Raw genomic sequence first — 22,445 nt, forward strand, 5'->3', positions numbered from 1 at the left:
TGCGGTCCTTGGAGAAGGAGGCCATCTGTGTTGTACGTATTTTGAACTGGTCCTCCTGGGAGCAGATGCGGCGGAGTCGAAGGAATTGGGAGAATGGGATGGCGTTTTTACAGGGGGCAGGGTGGGAGGAGGTGTAGTCCAGGTAGCTGTGGGAGTCGGTTGGTTTGTAGTAGATGTCCGTGTTGATTTGGTCGCCTGAGATGGAAATAGAAAGGTCGAGGAAGGGGAGGGAGGGATCTGAGACTGTCCAGGTGAATTTGAGGTCGGGGTGGAAGGTGTTGGTGAAGTGGATGAACTGTTCAACCTCCTCGTGGGAGCACGAGGCGGCGCCGATACAGTCATCGATGTAGCGGAGGAAAAGGTGGGGGGTGGGGCCAGTGTAGTGGCGGAAGATGGATTGTTCCACATATCCACTACTTCCTCTGGCAGCTCATTCCATGCACACGCCACCTTCTGTGTGAAAAAGTTGCCTCTTAGGTCACTTTTAAATTTTTCCTCTCTGACCCTAAACCTACGCTTTCTAGTTCTGGACTCCCCCACCCTGGGGAAAAGGCCTTGTCTATTTACCCTAACCATACCCCTCATGATTTAATAAATGTCTATAAGGTCACCCCTCAGCCTCCAATGCTCCAGGGAAAATAGTCCAGCCTATTCAGTCTCTCCCTATACCTCAAATCCTCCAACCCTGGCAACATCTTTGTGAATCATCTGAATCCTTTCAAGTTTCACAACATCCTTCCAATAGCAGAGAGACCAGAATTGCACGCAGTATTCCAAAAGTGGCCTAACCAATGTCCTGTACAGCTGCAACATGACCACCCAACTCCTATACTCAATGGACTGATCAATAAAGGCAAACATATCAAATGCCTTCTTCACTATCGTGTTTACCTGGGACTCCACTTTCAAGGAACTATGAACCAACACTCCAAGGTCTCTTTGTTCAGCAACACTCCCCAGGATCTTACCATTAAGTATATAAGTCCTGCTCTGATTTGCCTTTCCAAAATGCAACACCTCACACTTATCTGAATTAAACTCCATCTACCACTTCTCGGCCCATTAGCTGATCTGATCTAGATCCCATTGTTCTCTGAGGTAGCCTTCTTCATCGTCACTACAGCTCCTATTTTGGTGTCATCTGCAAACTTACTAACCATACCTCCTATGTTCACATCCGAATCATTTATATAAATTATGAAAAGTAGCGGAACTAATCCTTGTAACACTAGTCACAGGCCTCCAGTCTGAAAAGCAACCCTCCACCACCACCTCTGACTTCTACCTTTGAGCCAGTTCTGTATGCAAGTGGCTAGTTCTCCCTGTATGTGATCTAACCTTGTATACCAGTCTACCATGAGCAACCTTGTCGAATGATGAGGATCCACCACTCTATCCTCATCAATCCTCTTCATTATTTCTTTAAAAAACTTAATTAAATTAGTAAGACATGATCTTCCATGCACAAAGCCGTGTTGATGATCCCTAATCAGTTCTTGCCTTTTCAAATACATCTACATCCTATCCCTCAGGATTCCCTCCAACAACTTGCCCACCACCGATGTCAGGCTTAGCAATCTAGAGTTCCCTGGCTTGTCCTTATCATCTTTATTAAATAATGGCACCAATCTTCTGGCACCTCACCTGTGGCTATTGACAATACAAACATCTCAGTAAGCTGTCCAGCAATCACTTTCCTAGCTTCCCACAGAGTTCTAGGGTATACCTGATCAGGTCCCAGGGATTTATCAACCTTTATGCTTTTTAAGCTGTCCAGCACTTCACCTTTTTTCAAGATGTTGCTATTTATTTTCCCATGTTCTATCTCTTCCCTATCATTCTCCACAGTAAACACTGATGCGAAATACTTGTTTAGTATCTCCACCATCTCCTGTGGCCACACATAGGTTGCCTGCTGATCTTTAAGGAGCCCTATTCTCTAATTACCCTTTTGTCCTTAATGTATTTGTAGAATACCTTTGGATTCTCCTTAATCCTATTTGCCAAAGTTATTTTGTGTCCCCTTTTTGCCCTCCTGATTTCCCTCTTCAGCATACTCCTACTGCCTTTATACTCTTCTAGGGATTCATTCAATCTTTGCTGTCTATGCCTGACATATGCTTCCTTCTGTATAAAGAGGTGCTGCTTAAAAAAAAAGCTGGATTGAGTGTTCATAAATCTCTTCAATGAGATGAGCTTTATCCCAGAGCATTGACATTGGTAGCAACAGAGGTGGTAGATGCATTGGTGATTTCCTTTCACAACTCTATAGATTCTGAAAACACTTTTCCTGACTTGAAAGTGGCAAATATAATCTAAATATTTAAGAATGGATGAAATGGGAGAATGGAGAGTTATAGACCTTTAGTTTGATATCAGTAGTAGGGAAAATGTTAGACAAAAATGGGTACGACAGATGCTGGAGATTAGAGTCAAGATTAGAGTGGTGCTGGAAAAGCACAGCAGGTCAGGCAACATCCGAGGAGCAGAAAAATCGATGTTTCGGGCAAAAGTCCTTCATCAGGAATGTTAGAACCTACTAAAAATAATATTTTAACTGAACATTTAGAAAAGAATGAAAACGCTAGATTTGGACAGAGTTGACATGAATTTATGAAAAGAAAATCAAGTTTGATTAGCATGTTGGCTGTTTTGAAGGGTTACTTGGAGCACAGACATAAGACAGTCAATCAAAGTGGTGTATTTAGATTTCCAGAAGGTATTCAATAAGATCCACTCAAGAAGTTCATGAATAAAATTAAAACCTGTGTCAATGGGAGAATGTACTAGTAAGATTGAATAGACAGAAAGCAGAGACTCGGAACAAATGGATCATTCTCCAAATGGCAGATTGTTATAATGAATTACTGCAAGGTGCACAATTATTCATAATCTATGTAAATGATTTGTAAATGTGGGACCAATTGTAATACAGTAATATTTTTATTAACCAGCACCCGTGGGACCAGGAGTGTATCGGTTGACCAAATATTCCAGATAATCAAGACACATGCATAACTGTAGTAATCCCTGACCAAGCAAAGTTTTGAGACATCAACACTGCTGAAAAAATCTCTGTAAACACATCAATATGCCATCTAAAATCAATGTAAAAACACACAGTAAGGAATCGAAAGATAATGCAGGGGGTATACACATCACTGGCATAGTTTATTTATAGCATAAAAACTCAGACATCGTGGTAGATCGCGGTATTTGACATATATAATTTTTGCCAGTTTATCAAGAGCACCAGTTGAAAAGGTGCCAGTTACAATGAAGAGTCACTAATGATATAAGTGCAACAAGCAATTAGGAAGGCAAGCATTGTATTGGCATTTATTTCAAGGTGATTTGATTACGGAAATAAAGAAGTCTTGCTCCAGTAGGATAGAGCTTAGTGAGACCTCACCTAGAATTTGTTATGATTTTAGTCTCTTTATCAAAGGAAAGATAGACTTGCCATAGAGGGATTTCAGTCAAGGTTCACCAGATCAGCACTTGTGTTGGGGATTGTTTTATGAGGAGAGCTTGAAACTGGTTGATAATCCCTAAATTTTGGAGAAATGATGGATGATCTCAGTGAAACTTATAATATTCTCACAGGGCCTGATACATTGGAAATAGATAGGATGTTATCCCTGGCTGGTGACTCTAGAACTAGCGGGCCATAATTACAGGATAAGGGCAGATTTTTTAAGATCCAGGTGAAGACAAATTTCTTCATTCAATGAGCAGTGAATATGTAGGATTCTCTGTCCCATAAAGCTGTGGAAGTGCAATCATTGACAAAGATCAATACATAAATCAGTAGGTGGCTGTGGCAACTAATGACATTAGAGGGTTTGGATATAATGCGGGAATGTGGCATTGGGTAGATGATTTTCCATGGCAGGGCAGGATCGATTCCTGGCCCATTCCTGTTTTTAAAAGAGACCACTATATGATGCCCTCAACAATTTCACCAAAGCACCCAGCCATGTGAGCCGATGCAGTCTATTTAAACTGCTGGAAAAGATTGGCTGCCTGCCAAAGCTGTTCAATGTGATCTACTCTTTCCATGGCATTGTGATAGGTAGAGTCAGATATAACAGTGTGATATCAGATGTCTTTATGATCTACAATGGGGTCAAACACCGTTGTGTTCTGGCACTGAAAATCTTTGGAATATTCTTCTCTTTGCTGCTGACGTATGCCTTCACACCTTCAACAAATGCTGTTGACTAACTTACCAGAACTGACAGAAGATAGCATATTGTCAGATCATCATTGGAGAGTAGCTATACGATGATGGCGCTGCATTAGCATGTGATACAGAGGAATACCTTCAGTGGCAAATGGACAGACTCTCTGACGGTTGTATAGAGTTTGGTTTGATCAACATCCAGGAAGACAAATATCATGGTGCAGGAAGATGCTATGTCATCATTTATCTGTTTGACAATGTGATGCTGGAGCTTGTTGATAGTTTCACATTTCCAAGTTCCCCAAGTTTGGAATCAGTAAATGCATCACAAAAGCTGCAGCTGAGGACGTTTTCCCCCTGCAGCATAGGAGGCTAAGGGGTGACCTTATAGAGGTTTATAAAATCATGCGGAGCATGATAAGACGACTAGCAAAATTCTTTTCCCCTATGGTAGGGTAGTTCAAAATTAGACAGCAAATGTTTAAGGTGAGAGAGGAATGGTTCAAAAGTGATCCGAGGGACAAATGTTTCATAAAGATCATGGTACATATGTGGAATTAACTACCAGTAGAAGTGGTAAATGCAGGTACAGTTACAACACTTAAAAGCTATTTAGATACGTACATGAACAGGAAAGATTTAGAGGGACATGGGTCAAATGCAGGCAAATGGGATTAGTTTAGTTTGGGAAATCCGGTTGGCATGGACAAGTTGGACTGTTTCCGTGCTGTTTACTCTGACTGTAACAGCTCAGGAAAAGAGTATGAAACAAAAGCACCTTGACTGAGAACACCAGCCTGTGGGTGGGATGATAAGTAAGTTTGCAGATGGCATGAAGATCGGCCGGTTGGTTGACAGTGAGAAAGAAGATCTTAGGTTACAAGAAGATATGGAAGGTTTGGTCAAATGGGCAGATGAGTTGCAGATGGAATTTAACCCTGACAAGAGTAAGATGAAAGAAGTAACAATTCGAGGGAGTATTCAATAAGTGGCAAGACCCTAGAAAGTTCAGAGGAACTGGGGGATCTTGTCCACTCATTCCGGCAAACAGGAGGAGAGCTCAATAGGGTAGTTAAGGCGGTATATGGGACACTTGCCTTTATCATTCATGGCATAGATTGGAACTACAGGGAGGTTATATTGAACCTGTCAAAACTTTGATTAGGCCACAGCTTGGATTATTGTGTGCAGTTCTGGTCATGTACTATAGAAAGAATGTGATGCACTGGAGGGGGTGCAGAGGAGATTCACCAAGTTGTTGCCTGGGTTGGAGTATTTTAGAGAGGCTATTAGGCTCAGATTATTATCTTTAGAGCAGAAAAGGCTGAGGGGGCAATTGACTAGGTATGTAAGATTATGAGAAGCATGGAAAGGTGGATAGGAACTAATTGTTCATCTTAGTTGAAGGGTCAACAACAAGGAAGCATAATTATAAAGTGAAAAACATGAGGTTTAGAGGAAAGAAAATTCACCCAGGAAATGATGGGAATCTGGAATGCACTGCCTGGGATGGTAGTCGAGGCAGGAAACCACACAACCTTTAAAACATACATATATGAATACTTGAAATGCTGTAAACATTCAAGGCTATGGACCAAATGCTTTAATGTGGGATTAGTATAAATAGGTCAGCACAGAATTGATGGACCAAAGGGCCTCTTCTGTGCTGCATGCCTTGATGACTCCATGACCAAGCTGGGAATGTATCTATCCTACATCCCCTACATTGGGGTGATGTGGGCAACAGATGCTAGGCAGGAGAAAAGGCTGAACATCTGCTGTTTCAGATGTACCCATTCCTATCTTTTGGCAGGACAAGGTCAACAACGCAAAGGTCCTGGAGCATATATTGATGCCATTTTTGTTTATTCACTCATGGGATGTGGCCAATGCAGGTTGGGTCAGCATTTAATGCCCATCCCTAGCTGTCTTTGAGAAAGTGGTGATGAGCTGCCTTCTTGAACCACTATAGTCCATGTGCTGTAGGAAGATCCATAATGCCAGTAGGGAGGGAATTCCAGGATTTTTGACCCAGTGACACTACAGAAACAGCAATATATTTCCAATTCTTGATGTTGAGTGACTTGAAGGGGAACTTGCAGGTAGCAGTTATCCTATGTACCTGTTGCCCTTGTCTTCCAGGAAGAAAGTGGTCATACATTTGCAATGTGCTGTCTAAAGACATTGGGTAAATTTCTGTAGAGAGTACACACTGCTGCTACTGAGAGTCAGTGGTGAAGGGAATGAATGTTTGTGGATGCGGTACCAATCAAGCAGCCTGTTTTGTCCCGAATGGTGTCAAACTTCTTGAATGCTGTTGGAACTGCACCCGTCCAGGCAACTGGGAAGGATTCCATCACACTCCTGACTTATACCTTGTTGATATTGAGTTAAATGCAAAAGGATTCCAAACCTCTGACCTGCTCTTGTAGGCACTGTGTTTATGTGGTGAGTCCAGTTCAGTTTCTTGTCAAAGGCAATCCCAGGATATTGATAGTTAGATATTCAGTGATGGTAAAGACATTGAATGTCAAGGGTGATAGTCATCACCTGGCATTAATATGACACAAATGTTAGTTGCTACTTTTTGGCCCAAGTTTGGATTCATTTGGACATGGACTGATATGATGTTTCAGGAGTTGTGGATCGTGCTGGCATAGCAAAGACCGTCTGTGCTTGCTCAAACAAATAGAGTTCATTGGATGGATTATGGCTGGTACATCCTCCTGGGTGTCCACAACTCCACTACAACATCATTTGCAAGAATGACAAGGAAGAAATGGACATCGCCACTGACAACTGAGAGACAGTCACTGACAGCTGTGACCCTCGGAAGCTGATGTTTGGAAGGGCATTGGAAGAGACTATGAGAAACTAAAAGCTCAGCTGGCTGCAGAAACAGAGGCCAGTGAAGTCTTCACCTTTTCAATCCACTGTCTTCCTCTGCACAAATGCAACAGAGACTACCATGCTAGAGATAGGCTCCTGATGCAAATGGGAGTTGCTGAACACAGAGTTAACCTCTCCATTGCAAACTGATGATATCTCTCTCGATGGAAGAACGCACAGATACAACAGAGTCCATCTTAGAAAAAAAACATGCAATATCTGAGATTCTGTCGGATTGCATTAACTAACTTGCTTAGATATCTTAGTGCACCATAGTCTTAATACGTGCTGCAACCTCTATCCAACCACCCTCACCCCATCTTCCAATTAACACAGAGTCATTAAGTCTAGAAATCAGATGACCTGATATTATAGAATTTGAACATGTAATATTGCCGCTTGACAACAACAAATCAGGAGCAATGTTAACAAGGCGCCATTTATTAATACAAAGATCAAACACTGTGGACACTGGAAATTTGAAAAATAAACAAATAAAAGAACAATCTTGGAAGTGGCCAGCAAGTCATCAATTTAAAAAATTCTGTTTCTCTCTCCAGAAATGTAGCTAGAGTTTATATGTCTTTCATGTACTGTCTATTCTGATTGCAATTTATTATGCAATAAGGCTGAGGAAGTGTGGGGGAGGCCTGTTGTTTGATTTGTTCTTTGTGATGAAAGAACCCTCTTCAGGTTGGGAACTCCACAATTTTGGTGCACCAATGATAATGCTAAATGTCAGGTAGGATGTTGTGTTACTTGGAGGGGAGCTTTGGCATAATGTTCCCATGACTGTTTTATCTTTCATTATTCCATCAGTGTTGGGAAATCTTTTCAAAAGAAGCTTGGTGAGCTCCTGTAGTATATTATGCAGGCTATCTCTAATGCAGATGTAATTAGCAAATGGTAGAAAGGAATGTTAAGTGCCATACAAGAATGGCAATTAACCAAGTTTTGCTGCCCTAGAGTGTATTGAGCTTCATGGTGCTGTTCGAGCTACACATGCAAGTGTTGGTATCGCATTTGGGCATTTTGATGGAGAGCCTTTCAGGAGGTAATACAATGCCCAGCCACTGCTCTACTCTTGAATCCTTGAAATTATTTTAAATCTTGACTAGTTAAGCTTTCAGTGAGTGGTAGTCCCCAGAGTATTACTGATAGGGTCTCAAATGGTATTATTTTAAAGGACAGGTGCAGATATCAAGGCTTTCAAGATATTCAAGATGGTCATTACCAAATACTCATGATTAATGTGTGTTTTACCAGTCTAAGCCTATAGACATTTATGGGGCTGTTTCATTAGCTGAAGAATTGTGAGTATAGCTACACCAAATGGAATGTAGTGGTTTGAGAAAGCAGCTAACCACCACCTTCTCAAGTGCAATTAGGTACACACAATAAATGCTAGATGCTTGATTAGCATAGATTAGCCTGAGATACCTGTATCCAATGAATGAATGAATGTTTTTTAAAGGCTGAATTTTATACTGGTTAGCAGATCCAATCTGACTTTGTAATGGAACTAAGGTATGCAGTGAAACAGTTGGGAAAGGTGGATTCAGAATACACTGTATAAGTCCTGATTCTCTGATTATTGACTCCTAACTACCACAAACATTTTGCTTTGTACAAGATATAACTTCGGTCACAGGAAGCTTTTTATTTTGACTTCATTGAACTCAGTTTTGTTGAGGGTTCTTGTGTAATACCACAACTGGTCATATTCTATCCTGTTGTTTAATAAGTTACTTCCATCTGTTCACTATAACAGCCTCTCTCTATCAGAGAGAACAGGCTGTAAAACAATTAAAAAGATCATATCGGTAAGATAAGATTAGTGTCTGATCTGTTAGATAAGAAATTAAAGCCAAACATTCATAATTGGAAATTTAAAAAGGTCTAAACTATTTTCACTTCTAAAAACGTGGTTCTCTTTTGTATTTTTTGTCTAAAATAGAAACACTAAAATTGAAGTGCATTTGATAATGATCAGTGTCATTGGTTTCTATGTTACTGCAGTCATGTGGTGCATGGTTACTGACATGGAAACACAATACCTCTTATAACAGAGAGTCGAGCATTATTCATAGACCTCCATTCAGAAATTATTCAACAAAAGATTTAGCAGAAATTAATTATGTGTTGTCGAATGACTTAGACTCAGTGAGCTGTAAGGTGCCGAGAAAAAGCTGTAGCTTCATTGTTGTACATCAGTGCTTGTACAGGGAAGACAAGTTTGCAATTCTTCTAATGGCAGAAGATACAAGGTGTGAGCAATCTACTAAATCAGAGGATGATCTAAGTGCAAATGTAAGTGTACCAGATTCTTATTAAGTAAATATTTTAATATAACACTTACCCTATCTGTTTTCAATAACTGAAATGCTAATATATTGGATATATGTTTAATAGTAGTTACAAATAATTTTACCTGAGTAAGAGTGAGGATTTAAGAACAGATGTTAATAGTAAGTATGTAATTTGGTGCATGATATTTATGACAAAGCCAGATATTTATTTAAGTGAGGAACTTTATAACAAAGGTTACATTAGATGTATAATTGCTGTAGATCATGGCATATAAATTAATCTGATGCGTAAGACAACCTCATATTCCTGGTCCCAGAAATCATGTTTTTGAGTGTAATTGATACATAAGAGTGTGCCACAAAATGACTTAAATTAGTAGTCAGCCTTACTTTTTGGCTTTTTGCATGCATGTTTTACTTACTTTATACCTAGGTGCAATGAATTGAGCTGATGGTACAGATGGTATTGTGAAGAAGGAGTTTAAGAATGAACAAACAGAGCAGACACTGTGTGGCAAATGACAAAGAAAAAACAACTCTGTCAACAAAACTATGAAGTATGAACATGGTTCAAACAAAAAGTTATAAAACTTGCCAACAAAGCAAAAGACTATTCTATGGTGAGGGAATTCAGTGGTGGTAAAAACTGGTTCAAAAGTGGAAGAAGAAGGAATTGAATGTGGAGAAGATGCCCACATCTAGTCTATCATGAGAACAGGGACAGATGTTAGCCTGACCTTGAAAAACACGTATCAGAATGGATTCCCTTGAAAATCATCAGAATGATTTCATTGTCACCAAAAATGCAATGTGTGTACGCACACGTAAGTGGGCCAAATCAAATTCTGAGTCCTGCAATGATTTCATAGCATCAGCTATTCGTGTAGCTGCTTTAAGGAATGAAGCTATTTGCTGCTGTAGCAGAAGACCAAAATCAAGCTGACCTTAATGTCAAAATGATCAGTTTCCACAATTTATCATCAGACAATGGCATAAATACAAATACTCATCATGTTACTTCAGCAACACAGATTAAGTGTTCATAATTCTCAATAATCCCAGCAACTGTTCTGTGAAGTAGAAAGATTGAAAAACAATTCTTGTTAAAACCACAACACACAAGAACACAAGATTTAAGGTGATATGAGCTTGCATGGCTAAGAATTATAATTAACAGCTAAAATGATTTTCAAGTGCTGAAAATCAAGTTTCTTGGAGGGGTTTTGGTGCATGTCCATCATAATAGTTGGCTGGATGAAAATAATATGAGGTTATGTATTCATAATCTGTGGACTGGGATGTCCTGGTGATCTACACAAAGGACATAGCCTGTTGGTGTTCATATACTATATAATGATCGACTGGACCATAGGAGATTGAGGGGTGACTTTATAAAGGTCTATAAAATCATGAGAAGCATAGGTTAGGTAGATTGCCAAATGCTTTTCCTATCATAAGGAACTCTAAAAGGTTAGCACTGCTGCCTCACAGAGCCAGAGACCCGGGTTCAATTCCCGCCTCAGGCGACTGACTGTGTGGAGTTTGCACATTCTCTCCGTCTCTGCGTGGATTTCCTCTGGGTGCTCTGGTTTCCTCCCATAATCCAAAAATGTGCAGGTTAGGTGAATTAGCCATTAAAGTTGCCCATAGTGTTAGGTGAAGGGCTAAATGTAGGGGAATAGATCTGGGTGGGTTGCGCTTCAGTGGGTCGGTGTGGACTTGTTAGACCGAAGGGCCTGTTTCCACACTGTAAATAATCTAATCTAATCTAGAGGGCATAGGTTTAAATTGAGACGGGAGAGATACAAAAGGGTGCAGAGTGGTCATTGTTTCACACAGAGGGTAGTGAGTGGAACGGACTGCCAGAGATAGTGGTGGAGGCGAGTACAATTTTGTACCTCTTCCGTCAGGCAGAAGATACAGAATCTTGAACACACGCACCAACTGGTTCAAGAACAGCTTCTTCCTTGCTGTTATTAGCCTGCTAAGTGGATCTAGAAGAAAGTGAGTACTGCAGATGCTGGAGATTAGAGTTAAAAAGTGTGGTGCTGGAAAAGCACAGCTGGTCAGGCAGCATCTGAGGAACAGGAGAGTCGACTTTTCAGGCTTCAGCCCTTCATCAGGAACGTGCCTGGGGTGGAGGTGGGTAGGGGTTGGTGGGCTGAGGGATACATGAGAGGTGGGGCTGGGGGAAGGTAGTTGGGAAGGCAATAGGTAGATGCCGGTGGGGGATGATGGTGATAGATTGGAGCAGAGAGTGGAGCGGAAAGGTACGAAGGAAGATGGACAAATGGAACAGTTCAAGAGGGCAGTGCTGAGTTGGAGGGTTGGATTTGGGATGGAGGGGGTGAGGGGAGATGAGGCATCCGGTGAAATCGATGTTGATGCTGTGTGGTTGGACGGTCCCAATGCGGAAGATGAGACGTTCTTCTTCCAGGCATTGGGGGGGGCTAGGATTTGGCAGTGGAAGAGGCCCAGGAATTGCATGCCCTTGGAGGAGAGGGAGGGGGTGCTAGGATTTGGTGGAAGTAGAGACCCAGGGTTTGCATACCTCATCTACTATGTCCATTGCTTTCGATGTGGTCTCCTCTATAGTGGGGAGACAGGAACCTTGCCAACTCACGGGACATTTCAGAGAACATTAAAGAACACATGCACCAATCAACCCCACCACCCTGTGGCTGACCACTTCAACTCCACTTCCCACTCATATGTCCCATAGGTCAACATCTAGGCATGTACCTCAATTAGTGATGCAGAATGATATAGATGGATAGTTGATGGAGAATAAAACCTTCACAAAGAGTAGAAATATGTATGCTGACCCCTTGATGTATGTGTAGTTGGCCAACAAATTATAAGATACTATTTGTATGCAAACTTTCATCAGATTTTTCAGAAAAAGCGGAATATCAGATTTAGTGGAACAAGAGTAAGGTGATTTATTATGGAGTGATGATGCTAATGACCCATTTAAAAATAAATCTTGCTTTTCATCAGCATCTACCTCCTGGAGGTAGGTTGTTGTGATTTATTTTTGTTATTTTGTCCTGTTGCAGGGAATGTCCTGCTGTTCCTGCAAACATTTTTGAAAAATAATGCTTTTATTTGCAGACAAAGTCTGCTTAGAGGAGAGACTTGCTGTTTAAGGATTTCAGTTTGCTGAGGTAATTGAACAGCCTTGGACAAGGTGAGGCTTTCTCTGGAGTGTAAGAGATCAAATAGAGCCTCATCCAGGATACAATGCTATAAAAACATGAATAAGTTCATCTCATAGGATTCTGGTAGCCTGCGAAACAATACAGGTCATTTATGAAAGAATCCATTCTCTCTCTGGTTCCAGACTGTGATTATAATAAGAGTTCTTTCTTAGAATGAAGTATGTATTGAATGTCTTAATTAAATCTTCGTATTTTTCTGTTCCTTTCTCCATCCCTAATCAGGCAAGAATTGTATCAATTATTTTCGCAATGACATACAAAAACCTGCAGCTACTTGTACTGCATCTTCCATGTGTTTGCTCACAATCATGCCGAATTTTATGTTATCAGCAAACCGGGAAATGTTGCATTCGGTTCTCCAATCCAGATTATATGTGTACATTATCAATACCCAAGAAATGATCCTTGCAGTATCCCACTAGTCACTGTCTGTCACCCAGAGAAAGACCCATTTATTCCCACTCTCTATTTCCTGTATGTCAACCAACTCTTATTTGATGCCAATATATTATCCCCATCTCATGTGTTTCATGTTCATTTTGCCCATTAACCTCCTATGTAGGACCTTATCAAAAAACTTCTGAAGATCCAAATATACCACATCCATTGTTTCTCCCTTATCGAATCTACATCTTCAACTCTAGCCGATTTGTTAAACATGATTTGCCTTTCATAAACCCATGCTGGCTTTGTCCAATCCTGTTAATTCTTTCCAAGTCTGTTATCACAGCTTTTATGTCAACTCTAGTATTTTTCCCAATACCAATGTTAAACTAACTGGTCTATAAATCATTATTTCTTTTCATACCTGTGAACAGGAACCTTTTATTAACTGTATACACTAGACGTAGAAGTGGTAGGAAAGAACATTCCTATACCATTGCTGGCTTGGACCTTGTTCCAAGTATTTGCAGATGCCAGTAGGCATAGCTGATGACATATCCCATTCTTTGAATAGTAGGACTTATCCCTTACAGAGACTTCTAGGGTTGACTTATATGCTGACATCTGCTGTAATGCTTATTGAGTGACTATTTAAAACCTTCTATTCTCTCACTATTATTTTATCCTTTATTGCTTATTTAGATTTTCAATATTCAAGAGATGTGGACAACTCTTTTAGAACCACTGTTTATTGCCTATCCCTAACTGCCTGATATGCTGCCTTTTCAAATCACTGTGGTCCACAGGGTGTAAGGACATTCATTGTCCTGTCAGGAGAGAGTTCCTAGATGTTGATCTGAAGATGCTCATTGAGTGATGATATATTTTGAAAGTAGGAATGTGTGGGATTTGGAAAAGAATTTTCAGATTTCCGTGCGCCTGCTGCCATTGGCGATAGTGAGCATGGGTTTGGAAGATGCTGTTGAACAAGTTTTGGTGAGTTGCTACAGTGCATCTTGTGGATGGTACATTCTCCTGCCTCTCTGAACTGCTGATGAAAGGACTAAATGTTGAAAGTAGTGGATATGAGCGATCTATGAGTGATAACAATTCCCTGGATTTGAATTTCAACCAGAATGGAGATTTAAGCTGAAATGCTATAAAATGACATCCACAGAATGAGAACTATGGTAACCAGTAAGCAGATTCTGGAAGCTGTCATGAAAAATAACAATGGTGATTTTAAAATGGATGCTTTATGTTTTTCAATCAGAGCCCAGGCAAAATCAAAAGAACATTGTAAAAAGTACATATCTCAAACAGGAAAGGGACAACTTTCCCCTTTGTAACATCATCAGTTTCAAAGATAAACAGAGTGAAGTAATTAATGTAAAAAAGACAAAATATTGAAACGTGTATAGAGTCAGTTCCATCTGTAAATTGAAAGTCAGATCATAGTTTGAGTGTAGAATGATGTTGGGTATATGTACATTGGATATTTCATATCAATTCCTTTTATAGTATTTCTGCTATCAAACTTTCAGTAAAAATATTTAATTGGTGAATTTTGCAAAGGTTCCTAGTTCTCAATTAATTAATAATTAACTTTAAAGCTGATTTAAACTTGACAGAACTTTTTTCCTGATTGTTCCCAAGGGAAGATTTTGGATGCCTGAACAATGGGAGTATTTACCATTTCTCCAGGATAACTAGGTGCAGCAGTGAACTATTCAACTCTCTTCCACCCTCTTCCATCAGGGAGAAGATTTAAAAGTTTGAATACGCATGCAAACAGATTCAAGAACAGTTTCTTCCCTGCTGGTATCAGATTCTTGGAAGGCATCTCAAATGTTAATGATGGTGTCTCTCTGTGCACCTTCTGTGCAGCTGTAACACTGTCCTCTGCACTCTGCTCTGCTACTTGATGCACTTTGTATGGTATAATCTGCCAGTAGAGCATGCAAAACAACACTTCTTACTGTAGTCCAATAACTGACTTCAATAAATCAGATCAAATCAAATCACTAAGATCTTGGCTGATCTTCTGTCTCAATGCCAAATTCCTGCTCTCGCCCTGTAGACCTTGGTGCCTTTAACATATAGAAATTTATCTATCTCATTCTTAAATATATTCAATAATGCGGCCTCCACAGTCATCTGTTGGAGAGAATGCCATAGGTTCACAACCGTTTGAGAAAATAAACCTTTCTTCATCTCAGTCTTAAATGGTCTACCTAGTATACTGTGTCATCTGCTTTTATACTCTTCCATGAGGGAAACATCCTCCCTGTATCCAGTCTGTACCAGCCTGTGAGAATTTTACTGTTATGTTCAATTGTGATGATCAGTTAAACCTACTTCCCAAATAGAAATTAATGATAATGTGCTTGTTGTGAATGCATTTTGATGCATACATATTTCAGATGCGATGTCCTTCATGTACAATACTGTTCATAATTTGAGTTTGTCTCTGGCTACAATTAGTATACTATGAACACCACTGTAGTGAGCATCCTTTAAAAGATCTTTATTGAATTACACAGGATGATGGTCTTTATGTCTGTATGTATGTGAAATTGCAATCTTCTTAAAGAGAATGGGTAAAAAGTAGTTATCATTCATTTATTAAAGTTTAGTCAATATTTTGTTTGCTCAACAGCAATCAGCGTTCCCTTTCTACCAGCAAGCATTTGAGAGTATAGCAATGTGCGAATGCAGCAAGGCAATTGAGTCAACCCATTTCAGGCCATTCTTAAAGTTGTTTACAATTTGAATAATTCATCTCTTCAACTGTAGAAGAAATGCTCTGGAGGGAGAATAGTATCAATTTGTCTTGTAGAAACATAAAGGGAGAACAATTTATAAGCTCAAGTTTACCAAGTGGTAAATGGAAGCAGAAATTTTAAATTTTCAGTGCATGTGTACCAAAGATATCTTAAAAAATGTTTGAAGTCAAGCTGATGCTGGAAATAATTTGTTGGTAATGGATAGCCATCTAAACAAATATGGTGCTCTTTACCAATATCTTAGAATCCTACAGAAATAATGTTGCCCTGTGGACAAGTTGCTGGGCTTCCTTGCTCAGGTTTTACTGGTATGAATGTAGTCTAGCATGTAATAACCCCAAACTGTTTTAAAAAAATCTTCTGCTGGCTATGCAGAGTGGCAGCTGTAATTTGTTTTTGTCATTACCCCTTTTATTTCCATTTAGGGTGAAAATACAGTATTATTTTTATGGTTCATAGACATGTACAATAAAGTCATTCTGGAACAAGCTCTATAAATTCACAAGTGGTCTGAAATTTTCCTCAGTGATAGTGAAATGTTGGTGAACACATACAATGTCCAGACATGATTCTTGGCGAGTTGTTTAAAAAGCATGACAGTTTTGGGAAATCTGATTTTTATTTTCATTACTCGTCCGATGAAGGGGCTGATGTGGCCTTGAAGCTCATTGTCTGTACTTATTAACATGAGTTAATTTTAGTATGCTGTTTTCTTTGATAACTTTTAAAGATGGCGTGAATGACTTCAAACACACTTTGGATTAATGGGAATTTGCAGCTTTTCTGATTAACTCTGTGAGGCTTCTAAGGATGCGATGAACTGTAATCCTGATTCTACTGTCCAATACTGTGGGTGGTGTTGTATTTCCTCATAAATAATAGTATCAGGATGGAAGGACATACTATACTATACACTCATTGGGATAATGTAGCTATGTTTATCTTAGATGCTGTATAATTCCATTATTTATTATTTAAGCCATTTACACAGTATATCAGACCATTAGCTGTTCAAGGTGCTGTAAGCAATTGAAAATTAGGTTCTTTAATGCTTACATTTTCCTTGGCTTTTTTTGTTGATTATTGTTCCAACTGTAAGATTAAATATAAGGTTAAAATGGATGACAGCATGACAAAGGAATATTGAGTCCATTTAGCTAGAACAGTCAGTTTTAAACTTCCAAATATTAGATTGAAACAAATCTGATAAAGTTTCAATATAATTTTATTCCAAGAACATATTAAACATTTTCTACATTTGCTAATACCAAAGTCCATCTATTTACAACTGACTTTAAACGATCATGCTTACTAAGATCACTCATGCTTCTCCTGAAAATGGAATACACTGTTATTAGTTCAATTAAAGGGGCAGAAATGTGAGGATTTCTGGTCACTATCGTAATTCAACTCTTTCTTCTTCCTTTTATAGATCATATTGTATTTTAAACACAAACCCAGATGTTCAAAATCCATTTTGTACCATATGTGATTAGCATTCCCAACTCCAAATGGTTTAAATTTTTATTATAGAATGAGATTTGAAGGCAAATGGATGAAAGGTAATTGCAGGATCTGAATCCTGTCTTTTAGATTCCAGGTGCTTAACTGTCTGTATGTGGTTTTGTTCCTCATAGATCTTCAAAACCCACCATTTTTGACCAAGCCACCTCTCCTTATAAATCCTCCTTTCACTTGGCTTCCATTCCTGTTCAAAAAAGGTTCTGTGAAGCTTTGAAACTATTTTCAATGTTAAAAATGCAGGTTGTTGCTGACTCTCTTCTCCTTAACATTCAGGTTTCTGAAATATCAGTTGATGTGACCAACTTGGATGGAACTTTGCCTGTGAAAAGGAAACATCCACGAAAAGGAAAGAGAAAACCCAAGTTACCATTTAAATGTCAATTTAAGGGAACAACTGAATGTTTCTACATAAACAAAAAAATTATCTTCTTTACTCTGATGGTTTTTGTTATTATGTTAATAACATGGACCTTACTATGGGTCTATGTATGTAAGTATTTTGCCTAGCTATTCCCATAGAATAAAATAAAATTATTTTTTAGATTAGTAGTCTATTCAAATGCCAGTGGGAGAAAGTGAGGACTGCAGATGCGAGAGTGTGGTGCTGGAAAACACAGCAGGTCAGGCAGCATCCGAGGACCAGGAGAATCGACGTTTCGGGCAAAAGCTCTTCATCAGGAATGCATGAAGGGCTCTTGCCTGAAACGTCGATTCTCCTGCTCCTTGGACGCTGCCTGACCTGCTATTCAAATGTCAGTTCTGATATTTAAAAAAAGTTCCTATCAAGCAAGAATGACCTTGGTATTACTTAATACAAATTAGCACCAGATTATAAAATCAAATTGAAAGTTTTAATTGAAATGTTTACAAACATTTACAAACATTTCAATACAGTTGAAAACTTGATTCTAACTCACATAATTGCCCATTTGTGTGAAAAGTTTAGGATTTGCATAGATACATTTTGGAGTTCATTGATATTCATTGCTCCTGTAAAGTGACTTCTCTGTCTCACTGTTATTAGAATTGACTCACGTTGTTTCATCGCTAGTTGTACAATAGTATTCAGTGGAGAGTCGACCTCTGATACCTTCTTGTGAATCAAACTGTCAATTGATGTCTTCATATATTTACTTATGTGTATCCCAATCGATCTGAAAACAAGCCAAGAAACTATTGGGCAAGAAAGACCTGATGACAATCTGAGCTATTTTTTTCCACAATAATGTAAAGATACAGAACACCAATTAACCAGACTCTCAATTCATTCAATGGCTTTAAATAATTCAAACCTTAGAAAAATATGAACTACCTCATGTCAGTAGATTGCGTATCTCAATTGCAGCAATATGACACCTATCTGTCTTCCATTTTTCTAATATCTCTGCAAAAATGCTTAGATTTCATTTTTAAAACTTGACTGAAGACACACAAGTCCTTATTCCACAATTTCCTGTCTTCATAGGAATTTAAGGCTTCATTCCTAACCACTGCCTCTTGTCTGATTAGATGCAAGCAGAATTGGTATCAATGTTTAGCATGTTCCTTCCCTTTAAAACAAGTTTCATATACTTAAGAAGATAATTTAATCCTTGATGATGTCAATATTTGTTGAGAGACTCTATTTTAAGGTATGACCCTTCACATTTTTCTGACACCATGAGCAACCCATGTCACTCTTGGCAATAATCAAAATAATGTGACTTTAGCTTCAATACACAATTTCCCAAAGCTTACAGCTCTTCCCTTCAATCCTGTGTGTGAAGTAAAATTACGTTATTTTAAAACACACCACTTAAATATTATTGTTTTCTACATGCATTTTGTGGAAAAATGTTAAAATGGCAAATACTGTGATGTGTTATTCTTGATTTTTTTGCAGGAAAGGTGTTTTTATTTCAGAAATCTAACCATGATGCATGTATCTTCATTCGCATCCATTCAAACTAACCAAGCATTTATTGGCTGTAATTAGTGGCTTACACCAAATAAAATACAGAATACTGGCAGTATTAGCAACAATTGCATGAGAAAATGGGGTAAATCTTACCTATGTTTAAGATTTTGGGAGTTTCTGGAATAGTCCTTGAGGGAGAGGTACTTTAGTAAAGTACCCATGGGTCTCAGGCAGGAAAATGAGTACAGGTAGCTCTAGGATAACACTTGTTTCAGCTATAATGTCGCTAAAGAAATAGGGAACGGTATTTTCGAGAATGAACATAGAACATTACAGCGCAGTACAGGCCCTTTGGCCCTCGACATCGTGCCAACCTGTGAAACCAATCTGAAGCCCATCTCACCTACACTATTCCATTTTCAACCATATGTCTATCCAATGATCATTTAAATGCCCTAAAAGTTGGCGTGTCTACTACTATTACAGGCAGGGTGTCCCTACAATTCTGAGTAAAGAAACTATCTCTGAAATCTGTCCAATATCTATCACCCCTCAATTTAAAGTATGTTCCCTTGTGCTAGCCATCACCATCTGAGGAAAAAGGCTCTCACTGTCCACCTGATCTAATCCTCTGATTATCTTAAATGTCTCAATTAAGTCACCTTTCAACCTTCTTCTAAAGAAAACAGCCGCAAGTCCTTCATCCTTCCCTCCATACCAGGCAACTAGTAAAACACCAGTGAACCCTTTCCAAAGCTTCCACAGCCTTCCTATAATCCGGTGACCAGAACTGTAAGCAATACTCCAAGTTTGGCAGCACCAGAATTTTTTACAGCTGCAACATGACCTCATCACTCTGAAACTCAATCCCTTTACCAATAAAAGCTATGCTTTCTTAACAACCCTATCAACCTCGGTGGCAACTTTCAGGGATCTCTGTACATGGACACGAGATCTCTCTGCTCATCTGCTCTGCCAAGAATCTTACCATTAGCCCAGTACTCTTTATTCTTGTTGCTTCTTCCAAAGTGAAACACCTCATACTTTTCCATATTAAACTCCATTTGCCACCTCTCAGCCCAGCTCTTGCGATCTTGAAACCATATTTTTGACCTCACTACTCTCAACTTCCTGGACATTGTAATGACAATTTAGGCTCCCACCCCTCTGCTAAATTTGTTGAAACCCTCCTAAAGACCATTAGCAAAGTTTCCCCCCAGGATATTGGTACCCCTCTGGTTCAGGTGTAGATTATCCTCCTTGTGAGGTCCCACCTACCCAGAATGAGCCCCAATTATCCAGGTATCCGAAACCCTCCCTCCTGCATCATCCCTGTAGCCACATGTTCAACTCCTGTCACTCCCTGTTCCTTGTCTCGCTCACACGTGGCACAGGTAACAAACCAGAGATAACAATTCTGTTTGTTCCAGCTCTAAGCTTCCATCCTATCTCCCTAATGTCTGCCTTAAATCCCCATCCCTTTTCCTACTTATGTCGTTAGTGCTTATGTGGACCACAACTAGGGATGCTCCCCCTCCCCCTCAAGGATCCTGAAAACACAATCTGAAACATCATGAACCCTGGCACCTGGGAGGCAACACACCAACCATGAGTCTTTCTCATTCCCACAGAACCTCCTATCTGTCCCCCTAACTATGGAGTCCCCAATGACTAATGCTGTGCTCCACTCCCCCATTCCCTTCTGAGCAACAAGGATAGACTCTGTGCAAACCTCTGTACCCCACAGCTTACCTCTGGTAAGTCTTCCTCACCAACGGTATCCAAAATGGTATACTTGTTATTGAAGGGAATGACCACAGGAGGTCCCTGCACTGTGTGCTGGTTCCTTTACCTCTTTTCGCAATAGTGTGATCCCGTGGGGATTGGTTCGACCACTTCATTCTGTGCATGCACCAACGACAGCACCAAAATCTCAGCACAGTTCTGTGCATGTGCCGATGTCTACGCCAAAGTCTCTGCATCATTTTGCATATGCGTGATATCAGTGTCAGTCATCGTGTCATTCTGTGCATGCGTGATATCAGTGTCAGTCTTCATGTCATTCTGCACATGCGTGATATCAGTGTCAGTCTTCGTGTTGTTCTGTGTATGCGTGATATCAGTGTCAGTCTTCATGTCATTCTTTGTATGCGTGATATCAGTGTCAGTCTTTGTGTCATTCTGCTCATGCTCCGACAGAGCAGCTTTCTGTAAGAGGTACTGTACAGAGAGCAACTTTCTTACATTTTTTAAATGTACTGTGTTAAATTTACTTTTGTTTTGTTAATAAATATGATTTCAGCCTTCATTCAGGCTGTGCTCTACCTTGTGTTAGACTTTTGGGTGATTTTTGAGCGATTATGAGTGATTTTTTTGCTGATCTGCCCCAACCTCACATTTCCCACAGGCCCCATTATTTCCATTAAGCAATTATCTATTAAGTGAGGTTTCACTGGAACACAAATATGGCATTATGGGACAACTACCTGTACTTGGGGTCAGGATTGAGTTGGTCTGGGATTCTGTAATATTGGGTAACTTGGCAGAGGTCTAACCTATCAAAGTATGCTGCAGTTCTCGAAAGCTCTAGTTAAACTGGTGTATTGCATTCAGTTATTGTTTCACCAAAACAATATCCAGCCTAAATTGAAATGATGATTAGGCTTGCATTCCCTGAACGTGCCAACTGGTGATCCAATTGAGGCGTTTATGTGAATAAATAAGTCAATAGGGTAAATGGTGAAAAACCAATTCAGCAGGCAGTGGAGTTCAGTATGGGAAGATGTAGTAGATTAATCAGAGCCAGGCCATTCAGGATTTGTTAGTTGGAGAAATAGAAAGGTTTTTCCTCAAAATACTGCTGAGTTTAGAAGAATTAAAATGATTAAACCTGAGATACATAATTTTTGTTAGTCTGACGTATGAAACTGAAGTTGAGCTGTAGATCTGTCCTTATCTAACTGAATGGCCAACCTGATAGACTAAATGGCCTGTTTGTATAATCACATGCCTTGAGGTGCCTCATCTTAAAGAGGTTCTGCTGTATCTTTTACAACCCAGAGGAGCTCCTCTTCTCTTCCTGCCCCTATAAAAATAAATGAATGCGTCCTTTGGGCTTCTCTTAGTTGACTGCCAGTGAATAAAGAGTAGATGCCAATTCTCTCCTGCTGAGACTTAAAATGGTATTGGGCTTTATTGATTCAAAATCTCTAACTCAGCTCTGAGCTCTTTCAGGCATTTGCCTGCACT

General features: G+C 39.5%; 1 protein-coding gene across 1 annotated transcript in view; it reads left to right on the forward strand.

The window, feature by feature from the left end:
- Nucleotides 1-4,994: 4,994 nt before the first annotated feature.
- Nucleotides 4,995-22,445, forward strand: part of tmprss7 (transmembrane serine protease 7) — an 89,914-nt gene continuing 72,463 nt past the window's right edge. The window contains exons 1-2 of the mRNA XM_043701533.1: nt 4,995-5,147; nt 17,573-17,789. Coding sequence (XP_043557468.1) covers nt 4,995-5,147; nt 17,573-17,789 — 370 coding nt within the window. The remainder of the gene's footprint in view (nt 5,148-17,572; nt 17,790-22,445) is intronic.

Source organism: Chiloscyllium plagiosum, chromosome 12 (genome assembly GCF_004010195.1).
Source record: "Chiloscyllium plagiosum isolate BGI_BamShark_2017 chromosome 12, ASM401019v2, whole genome shotgun sequence".
In the NCBI taxonomy this organism is placed as follows: domain Eukaryota; kingdom Metazoa; phylum Chordata; class Chondrichthyes; order Orectolobiformes; family Hemiscylliidae; genus Chiloscyllium; species Chiloscyllium plagiosum.